An 11094-nucleotide genomic window follows, 5' to 3' on the forward strand; every position below is an offset into this window, starting at 1 on the left:
CTGGAGGCTGTCAGCGCTCTTTAGGACCTCAGGGAAACCGGAGGGGTTCTGGCTTTAGGACCCAGGAACTCCGAGGCAGCCCTGACTTAGTTGCCTTGGACCACAGCACCACCTACTTATAGAAGCATCCCGAGCCTCGGCCCGACTGCATCTCCATCGGAAAGTGAGCTCGCCATCCCTTCGGCCTCCCGGGAGCGTTCTGTCTCCCACAGCTTGGAAACGGAGAAACCTTAGCTGTGAAGTGGCTGTGGGGAGAGCTCTGGAAACCGCACAATTGGACAGGGACCCAGAGAGTGAGAGCGGGCGTAACCCTTGCCGTAGGATCGCACTCACCAGCGGAGACGCAGCATCCCAGAGGCTGCGGACCCGCCCGCCCCGCCGCACTCCTGCTAGGCGCGGTCAGTCCAGAGGACTCTCTGGGCACTTCGACCCCAAGGCAGCCGCCGGGATCCCAGAGCTGCTACGCGCTCCCGGCGGGTCTCGGCAAACTTTTCCCCAGCCCACGTGCTAGCGAGGCGTCTCGCTTTCCGAGCCCTGGATGGAGCTCCGCGCCTAGGCACGCCGCACAGCCTGAGACGTAAGTGCTCACGGGAGGCGAACCGCGCCTGGCCACTGCGACCACGGCGCTTGGGTACCCCACTGTGGGACCAAAGGACCGAAGAGCGCGCCTTTAACCCTGCACCCTCGGGAACTGTGGAGCTCTTTTCTTTTCCGGAGCGCCCGCGCAAAGTCCTTTCCCCCGGGTCGGAGCCTATAGGTCTGCAGAGGTTGCTAATTCACTGATTGTAATCACCTTCCTCTCCAAGTTGCAGGCAGCTGTGCGCTTGGGGTTAAGCTGCTCCGCAGCTCCTGCCAGGCAGTGGGTTCGCTTCCCCCCTCCCTCCCCTTTTTAAATTGGGACGCGTGAAGAGGCAGCTGCCTCCCTGGGCCTCTCTCCACCCGGCTTCTCCTCCTCGTCTCTCAGGTTCAAGGCGGAAAGATGCTGGTTGCGCCAAACTGACCAGTGCAGGCCCCTGGGCTAGTGGCGACTCCCCCTCGGCGTCTTCCTCAACAGCGCGGACGGCGCCGGCTCCTCGGATGAGCCCTCCAGTTCCCCGACTTTGAGAGGCGTCTCTCCGCCGCCCGACCGCCCAGATGCAGTTTCGTCTCTTCTCCTTTGCCCTCATCATCCTGAACTGTATGGATTACAGCCACTGCCAGGGCAATCGATGGAGACGCAGTAAGAGAGGTGGGTCCTACCCTGCCGGAGGCGCGTGGGGTCGGGGTCGGGGTCGGGGCGCGGGTGGCGGCGCTCGCTCAGGGGCTCAGGTGGGCAGGACCGTGCCCTCCACCCCCCGCCATGGCGCGCCACCGCTCCCCGCTTTCCGGTCTCCGGAGCTCTGCTGAGCGCTCTGTCTTTTCCGTGCTCAGAAGGCGCGGCGAGCCGGGCGTCCTGCGGGAGTTCAGGGCTGAGCGGTGCGGTCCGTACCCGCGTTGACTGCCGAGCTTCTACTTCTCAACTCTTCTGTCTTTTGGGCCCTCTCTCTTTTTTTAAGCCTGGCATCATTTTTCTTGTTCTTTTTGTCTTTTTCTCTTTTTAGTCCTCTCAACCATCTTCCCTGCAGCTCATCTTTCTCTACATTCACCACCCACGTGCGCCCCAAGTCCTGACCCCAGATAGCTTTGGACACGGCCTACTACTCTGTGTGTGTGTGTGTGTCTGTGTGTGTGTGTGTTGGGGGTGTGTGTGTCTGCGCGCGCGTGTGGATTAGAGAGCTGGGGAGGGGTACCAAGTGGATGTGGAGGACCTGCATTTCTAGGAAAAGAGCAACATTGATTTCTTTTTCTGGACGCTAAGACTAGGTGGGAGGACGTACTGAACTTAGCGCATTGAGCGGCAACTCGTGCGCAGGGTTTTTGGGGGGAACGCTTGCTTGCAGGGTGATGCTTTGGAGACAGGCCCGACTTTGCCCTCTCTGTTTACTCCCCTCAAAAGCAGCTACTTCTGAGAGAGGTGCCGGCGCTCAGTGAAACTCACTTGCGGCTTTTTGACCTCCTCCTCCCTCTCCATCACCTGTGTGCACTGTGGGGAGGCGAGTGGAAGCCTTCAGAAAGGTTTCAGAAAGTAGATTTCCCGATGATTTAGTGCGCCCGTATTTCTGCCTCCGAGTCCTGCTGCGGCTGCAGCTAATCCAACTGCGTTTTAGGGGAAGGGCTGCTAAACACTGTTAAGTCCGCTGAAGGATTTAAACGCAAACCGCAACACCCCCGCCCCCAGCACGCACAGCCCCACCTTGCAATACCGCCTCACGGAAGGCGCACAGCAGCCCCTTAGAGTTTTTCCGTCTTGGTCGTGCAGTTGGGACTTTTGCGCAGTTAGAATTTGTCTTGAGGTTAACAGATTTTGATTTTTCTGGGATATGAACGTCTCGCTCGACTTGTGATGCGGTTTATTTACAACTCGTTTCATGGAATCTCCAGTCCTGCATCCAGATTTTGGAGAGAGCTTTCTGCGCCCTAATTTTTCAAAGTTTTTTAGGACGTCGTTAAGCTGTTCTCACGTACCCGCAGGGCTGAAGGTTGGCCGGCCAGCGGGCAGAGCTCAGGATAACTTGGCGGTGTGCGATTTCCGCCGCCTCTGCTCTCCAATTGACACTATGGAGCTGTGGTTTATGAGAAGGATACCCCTATCTCTCGCCCACATTTCTCTTACTCTCCTTGTCTTTCATTTCTGACATTTGGAAAATGCTCATTTTCAGAAGTTTTTCTGAATAAATGTACTAGGGAGGAATTTCTTCCCAGAGGCCATGAAAGTTTGATACTGATATCAGTCTTGCCAAAGTCCCTTTCCATCTCCTTCACCTCCCCTCTGCCTCCTTTCTCCACTCTGGTATTTTCTTTCCAGGTATCACTTGGTAGAGCTGGCAATTTTTGATTACACTGTGGTCTAAGTGGTCAAAGTGTTTGGAGAGGCTTCCCTACCACCCACACCCCTCTGCCTCCAAGTAGACACTGCAGCCTATTTGGTTGAAAAGACTAAAGTGCTTTAAAATGTTCAAAATATCTAAAATCCGTTGCCAAATTCTTGTTTATTAGATGACTTGCTAATTCAGCGATGTCTTTCTGATCCACATTGCCTGCCCCATTGTGGCTGAATTGGGAAGAATCAAGCATGTTGCTTTAGTAGAACTTAATGCAGAGATGCTCTTTGGTGGAACATGACATTACAGCACTCCTGCGGCCAGAAGCGATACTGCACGCTTTCCTTTGCAGTGCCATCTCCAAAGTTCCGCCTATACCTCCTTAGGTATTTGACGCAAAACCTATTTGTTTCAAAGCTGCTTTAGCAAAATCTCATGGCAGTTACCGCCACATCCCCAAGTGCTGATGTTCAGAAACCCAGTTCTAAAGTGTACAGTAGTGACTTTTGCCAGACAAACCTTTCAGTTTAATAAAATTCAAATGCTTTCAAGTACATGTAAACTGGTAAGGTTGTAAAGAAAAAATTCTATCAAAATGTCTGTGTTTTCCTTAACAGATGTCCCTTCCCAAATCTCAAGCTTCTGGCTAAAATAACTGCAACCCTTAAAAGTGACCACACTATCTGTACCAACAAAGGGCGTACTGTGTTTTTAATTAAAAGTGGAACTACTTAAAGTGCTGGCTAGACAGTGTAGGGTGATAGTAGCTTTTCTGCTTTGCAAGGAAGCTTAAGGATTGCATTGTGAGAGTATTGAAATGAATAGAGATCTAACTCAGGTTGTGTGAATTGTCCCTCTTCACAGGCTTAAGCTGGTTTTAATTGATCTCATGTCCACTGATTGATCCTACACCAATTGTTGCGCATACCAAACAATTGGCTTTCCCAAAGGAGATTGATTTAAATTAGTTCCTTGGTGAATGCTTGACTACTAGCCAAATCATGTCAGCAGTGACAGTTGACATGCTAGAGCCTATTGCGGTACCAACATTTCCCCCTTTCCCTTTGTTTTGGATAGTGGCAGTTAAGTATTACTTTCTAGGAAGAAAAGTGATTAGTACATTAAAAAAAGGTGTTGTGGCTTAGAAGATCAGTTATTTTCTTGGCTTTGTGCTGCGATGTCGGCAGCAGTGACACCAGGATTGGTTAGGCTAATGCCCGGGATCTGATTCTTTTTCTTTTTTTCATATTCCATCTGCAAATAATCAAACCTTCACTGTGGAGCATTCTCAGAACTCCTTTGGCATTATGTTTAGTCTGCTCTATGATCTCAGATGCTCTATAATATCATTTTCTTAATGAAATAAAATTCTTGGCAGGGATCAGATAATTTAGTCAGTTAAAATCAATTGCATCCAGTCTGGAATAGAGAGCAAATATATCATTTAACTTTATGCTTTATTTCAAAATATGGCCAGGGGATTAGCCACTAGAATGTCAGATAAAACTGTGTATGGGAGAGACTATCATAAACAACACTAGCCATCTACTAGTCTTTTTGTCTGCTTATTTAGCAAACAAAATCATACAATAAAAGTGCATTTGATAATCACTACTGGGGCCTGGCAGCAATACATTTGGAAGTAAGGCACAAACACAACAGTGAGAATGAATATCTTGTAGAGGAGAGACACATGCCAACGTTTTGAAAAGCTGATTGACAACTCATGTTGTGTCTATGTGGTAACAATCAGAACTCATTGGCCCCTCACCCTCCAGTCCCCTTCAAAAACATAGTCATTATTAGCTACTGTTAACCCCTGTGGCCTGTATCCACCTCGGGACCTCTTATGATTTATTTGTATGGTAAACTGGGTTATTCGATTTGTCTTATTTTTTGGAATGGTTGTAAGCCACATTTCAGGCCAAATTACTGAAAGGTAGGTAGACAAATCATAACTTTATTATGGTCTTCTGGGATTTCTTGAGCTTAGTATGTAGTGATTTCATTTTATATCTCCTTCATTCTATTGATACGCCCAGTCACAAATTTACCAGGGATTTATGAAAACTTCTTGATGAAATTCTTTAAAAGCAGCAAGGCTCCCAGACATGTAATTGTGTTTCCGGTGGTCTGATGGTAGGGGGCGTGGTATGACAAGTGTTTCCCACCATAGCCTTTTCTCTCCTGAAGCCTCAGCTTCTCTCTCCATAACCGCTCATTTTCCTATGATTAGATTTGGCATCTTCCATGAAACTGAAGTGTTTATCACAAATAGTGTGGTATGTTACTGGCAACTTCGGTTGTTTAAACAAAACAAAACAAAACACTGCATTTCCTCTTAAACCTTATAGGGCTGAATTAATTAGTGTTTTTAAAAATCAAATGAGGAGATGTGGAGATATTTACAAGTTTTGTAAGTACTTTTAATGATAGCTTATTTCTCACAGTATTCTTTCAAAATACAAAATGGCACATGGAACATATTAACCTACGCTTAAAAGCTTCGGAATACATTTGTAGGCCTGCTTTTTTAAGTTTAGAGTGTTTCAGAAAAGCTCATGTGATGTTTTAACTTTGCAGCATAAATATGTTCTTTCTTTTCTTTTGTTCTTTTGTTAATGGGCTTTTCTTCCAGCATAATTCTGAGTTTTTCTTGCCAGTACCTTACCAGTGCACAGAGGTTAGAAAGTTGCCATTTCCCCAACCAACATCTTATTCCTCTCTTGAAATTTGGAAGTGATTCAGAATAGGTGACATTTCCTCAGGCCTCCGCTTATTGTGGCTTTCGTTATCTGTTTATAAATCTAACTTGGGTCGAATCCAGTGTTTACAGAAATCAGAAGTTGGAGACGACACTTCTAATTTCTTTTTTTTTTTTTTGTAATAGATTTTATTTATTTATTTATTTATTTATTTATTGGCTGCGTTGGGTCTTCCGTTGCTGTGTGCCGGCTTTTTCTAGTTGCTCAGAGCGGGGGCTACTCTTGGTTGTGGTGCGCGGCTTCTTATTGCGGTGGTTTCTTTTGTTGCGGAGCACGGGCTCTAGGCGCGCGGGCTTCAGTAGTCGTGGCACACGGGCTTAGTTACTCCGTGGCATGTGGGATCTTCCCGGACCGGGGATCGAATCCGCGTCCCGTGCATTGGCAGGCGGATTCTTAACCACTGCACCACCAGGAAAGCCCCGACGCTTCTAATTTCTTAATGCAAAACTACCTCTTGATTTATTCAGAGACTAACTGGACAGTTTATAGATTATCCAGGCTCTTTACTTCTTTTCTTCCAACTGACTGCCTTTTGAACCAATTTTTTTTTTTTCTGGAAATAAGCACTCTTACCCCTCCCAAGTTCAGGAAATAGATGACAGATAAATCATTTGACAGAGTACTTGAGAACCACCCTGCTAAAAGGAGGTGGTAAGCTCTGGGATAAAAATAAAGTTTAAAATTTTCTTTTTTCAAAACGTCGTGATGGTCACTATTTTTTTCCCCATTATCTGCCACAATCAAGGATTGACTATTAGATACAGTGTTGCATGTCATATTTATACATGTTCACAATTTTAGCTGGAATAAATATGGAAGGCACTAATTAATACAGTACATAAGTAGTATATAATTATATATGATAGGGAAGGCATATCTGCTTACATGCATATACGTACGTGTATATGTAGGTATGTGGGGTGGGGCATGGTGTAACTATGGAGAATTGGGTTTTTGTAACTAAAAAGGATTTTTACTCGTCTTTCCCATTTTTCATCTTTTTCTCAGGACAACAGAGCAGGACAGGGGTAGGTGAGGGGGCTGAGGACTAGGAGAAGGAATGGGTAAGGATACAGTGTTTTTATTCTTTCCAAGAGCCACCCCCCCATATATCCTTCTCTCTTCTAGGACCTTTCTGTATCCAGTCACCCTCTTTTCAAGCCTGCTGCTATCCCCCATCCTAAAATTCCTAATTTCCTTCTTTCTCACCTTACTTTCCAATCCTTTTCTTGACTTCAACCCTTCTCTTGTCTTGCCTAATAATCCGCTTTCATTCACTCACTATCAGTCTCTCACAATCTGGCTTCTACCTCCACCATTTCATCGAAAGGGTTTTCTTAATGGTCACCCATACTCACTACTCAGCTCGGTGCCAACCCTGCCAAGGTTACAGCCCTCCCGTCACTGAGATTATCGCTCCTTTCCAAAGAAAGTCTCTTCCTTTGGTTAGTGACACTGCTCTCTAGTTTCACGTCCCATATTCTGCATATTTTTCTTCTTTGGTCCCCTCATTCAGAGTAGGTGTAGGCTCCTATTTCTTTACCTTTATTCTTTCCCTTGGGGAATTTTATCCATCCCTTTATCCTCAACTGCCTTTTCCATGTAAAGTCCTTCAGTTCTATCCTCCCCTTTTTTTTTGAACTCTGGATTATGTTACTCTCTGATTTCCCAACTACTGCCATATGGATAAATATTTCATGCACCATCATATATGGATAGGTATTCCATTCCATGCACATTCAGTCGTGACAACTCAATTCCTCTTCTATGCGTGGAATTACTCTTCCTCTCCCAAATGTGTTCCTCTACCTGTGTTTCTTTTTTCTGTTCAGGGGCTTCTGTGTGTCAAGGCTGGAAGCCTAGCCGTCGTCTTTGACTTTCCTATTGTCTCTTTTGTTGGTTTGTTCAGTCTTAGTGGGTATCAGAAATGTTGTTTACGTCTACCCCATACTCTCCATTCCCAGAGGTATTTCCTAGCTCAGGTCCTCACTGACTCATTTCCCATCATCCACTTCTTCCTCACTCCATCCTTTACAATGCTGCCACATTGAATTTTTCTCAATGTGATCCACAGATCTGATCATGTTACTTCTTTGCTAATAAACCTCAAACCTCCCAGGTCTCCATATTGACTGCAGAATAAATTCCAGCTTCTTTCACTTTACATTCAAGGGTACTCTACCATCTGACCGCAGCCTGTTTCCAACCTTCCACCACCACGAAAGCACTGTATGCTTAAGCTACACCATATGAGTTCATTTCCAAGCATACTGTTATGTTTTCATGTTTTTGTGCTGTTGAGCATGTGGTGGTGCCCAGCTAAATAAAAGGTCACCGTTTCTGTGAAGCCTTCCTAGAATTTCCCCTAAAAGCTTTCTTAGCTTTTCATGCTACTCCTAAAGGACTCTCATTTTCCCCTTTATTTTGGCTACTTTGCCACATGTGTCATCTTTACTATATTTTAAGCTCCTCTAGGGCAGAACTTTGGCATATTCATCTTAATACTCCCCAAACCAGCCCAACTAGAGTGCTTCCTCCACAAGCTGTGGCTGAACAAAAAGTCAGTGATGATGAGATTTTGTTGTTTGCCCTTAAAATAATGCTAATGACTTAATGAGAAATGTTTTTCTTTTCAATTCGAAGTTTTTTGAGCATAGTTGAAGTTTGAATGAATAATTAGGATAATAGGTATAATTTGATTATTTACTATTCTTTTTTAGAGTTTAAAGATGAGCAACACTGGTGTATAAAAGCATCCCAGCCTAACCTTATTCTGAAGTCTCTGATAATCTTCAGAATTTCAGAGTACACTAGTGCTTGCATGTGTATTCATATACCTGTTTATTATTTGAATGATAGAGTGTCCCAAATGGTGGGTGAGTTTGGACAGGGAAGGGAAAACTCTGTGGGAGTCACCCATATCTAAAAAATACTTCTAAACAAAGGGCCAATAAAGGATTTTCATCCCCAAACACTTTGTCTGTATGCATAATTATTTAGAGAAAAAAGAAAGTAGCATTTATCTTCTTAAAAGGCAGCCATATTAATAACATAAATTAGCGCAGGCAAACATTCAATCTTATATTTATGACTTTAGAATAATAAATATAGCAGTGTAGACATACCTGTGAGAGACACAGGTGTGTGTGTGTGTGTATGTGTATGTGTGTATTTTAGAACAAGTTCTGTAGGTGTGAGTAGACTACATAGTTTTTTGTACAGTGCCTTCCAGGAGAGCACTGACATTTTGCTACCCTTTGAAGGAGGCGAGACTGGTTTGACTAATAAAGAAGGTGAGCTGCTTACTGAAATGTATAATTTTAAAAACTAAGTTTTAAGTGGAAGAAAGCTAGAACTAGAATCCAACCCTCCCGAATTCACTGGCTTTTCCTGTACACAGTACACTTTGAACATCAGTGTTCGTTTTAAAAGAAGAAATCACCTTTGAGCCAATTCAAAAGTTCTTTGGACCCAGAGTTTTACTGAGCCTCAGAACTTCCTACAGCTCATAATTACGCCACTAAAGTAACTGGTATTAAGGAACTGAAGGCTGAGTGGGTGGAGTAACCGAGGTGTAGGACCATAAGTGTGATCTGGTAAAAAACTTGCATACTTGTGTTGCTAAATTTTTTATCACTATTCTTGCATATGAATTATAGGAACTTCTTTTATTTCTGGTACTCCCATAGCCAGAACAAATATCTGTGTGTCTGTGGGTGTGTGCTTGTGCATTTGTGTGTCAATATGTGTGTTTGTAGGTGTGTATATATGAATTTTGTACATACACCTATGTATCATAACACCATCCTATGATCAGCATAGCCAATCAAGGTTCAAGAAAAGCTAGTAAATATTATTATTTTTACTCTTAAAATCTAGAGAAACTAATTGTAGGTAGCTCTCCACCTTATCTTGTCATTTGGGGAAAACCTTTACAATGTACTGAAAACCATTTGATTTTCATCACCTGCTGAAGGATATTAAGAGCACTTATAAAACAGCTGGTTCTGCACATTTCTTTTGAGCAAGGCTTCTTAACTTGGGGTCCAGAGATGGGGCCAGGGTTTTTGTGAGTCTCCTGAAATTAGATGCAAAACGTTTTCTGTTTCTTTTTAGCGTGTCACGAGAGGATCTAGAGCTTTCACTGAAGTCTTAAAGTGGCCATGGTTCATCTTTCCTTCAACAGGTTCAGAAGCATTGGTTAAAGAAATAGGAGGTAGACCTTGTTAAAGAGCATGATGCCAATTGGCTGCTTCAAATTGACATAAACTTTTAGGAAACAAGTGTCTTTGCCATGTGTGGGTTTCCAGCCATTTGCCATGTGTATAATTCACAATATGAGGACACATTGGAAACACTATCTCAGGACTTATTTCAGTAAATAATTACTTGGCTAATAATACCTTTCTCAAAGGCAATAGTTGTTAAATTCTATTTCCCTAAAAAGTTTATAAAAGTACAAAATAAACACAATAAGGGGTTCTGTTAAAACTTCTCATGTAGTCTAATTTTTATCTCATTAATAAAACAGTAATATAAAGTTTTAGAAATCAGTGTTGCAATTTTCCAGCTGGTGACGTGCAGCGCTGGTATTAACAGGACTTGTATGTATCACACTGCCAGTTCACAGCCTGGTCAGAACCAGGCTGAGCACTCTTCAGTTCTGGCCAAGTAGGCTTCTACAAGATCCTTGCTGCTGGGTCAGCACACTTAGAATTTTTCTGCCGTGATGGCCCTTCCTCTCTCACCTATCACTGGCTTCAGCAATCCAACCAGCCACTTAGCAGTTAAAACACACAGAGCGATAGAGGGCGCACTTCGCATTCTTTTCCTCGTGCTTTGGTCTCTGAAATTTTGTAGGTTTTGTGCTTGCCTTGTTCTGCCCTGCCGGGTAGGTTCAGGTGGGAAACCTGTTCTACTCTTTCCAGTAAGATTGAGGCTGTGAGCAACTTGACCTCTTCATGGAGAGAGAGGGAAAAGGAACAAGTAAAGAGAGCTTTCAGTTTTACTGAGAATTTCTGGTTTTGGTCCCTAGCCTCCTTTTGACAAGACCTTCTCGCCAAAAGGCAAACTTAACCAAACTCACAGTTTTAATATCTGTGAGGCAGATAGTAAAGCTAGAGATTGTATTAACCGGGAGGTGGAGTCCAGCTTCTATAGCCACTTTGGAAAACATTAGTTTTTCTTTTTTTTTTTAAAGAATGTTTTCCATAAAGTGCATGCCTAAAAATTTAAGCAATTGGGGGCTTCCCTAGTGGTGCAGTGGTTGAGAGTCCGCCTGCCAATGCAGGGCACTCGGGTTCATGCCCCGGTCTGGGAAGGATCCCACATGCCGCGGAGCGGCTGGGCCCCGTGAGCCACAACTACTGAGCCTGCGCATCCGGAGCCTGTGCTCCGCTACGGGAGAGGCCACAGCAGTGAGAGGCCCG

The 11094-nt window shown here is 44.4% G+C and overlaps 1 protein-coding gene across 3 annotated transcripts in view; it reads left to right on the forward strand.

Moving 5' to 3' along the window:
* The first annotated feature begins 1134 nt into the window (after nt 1-1134).
* Nucleotides 1135-11094, forward strand: part of RSPO2 (R-spondin 2) — a 158326-nt gene continuing 148366 nt past the window's right edge. For 2 of the 3 annotated variants that reach the window (XM_007103429.2, XM_007103430.2), the window contains exon 1: nt 1135-1228. In XM_007103429.2, coding sequence (XP_007103491.1) covers nt 1135-1228 — 94 coding nt within the window. Of the gene's footprint in view, nt 1233-11094 lie in introns of all 3 variants that reach the window. The other variant, XM_024129960.2, reaches the window with a different exon arrangement.

Source organism: Physeter macrocephalus, chromosome 15 (assembly GCF_002837175.3).
Source record: "Physeter macrocephalus isolate SW-GA chromosome 15, ASM283717v5, whole genome shotgun sequence".
NCBI classification, from domain to species: Eukaryota; Metazoa; Chordata; class Mammalia; order Artiodactyla; family Physeteridae; genus Physeter; species Physeter macrocephalus.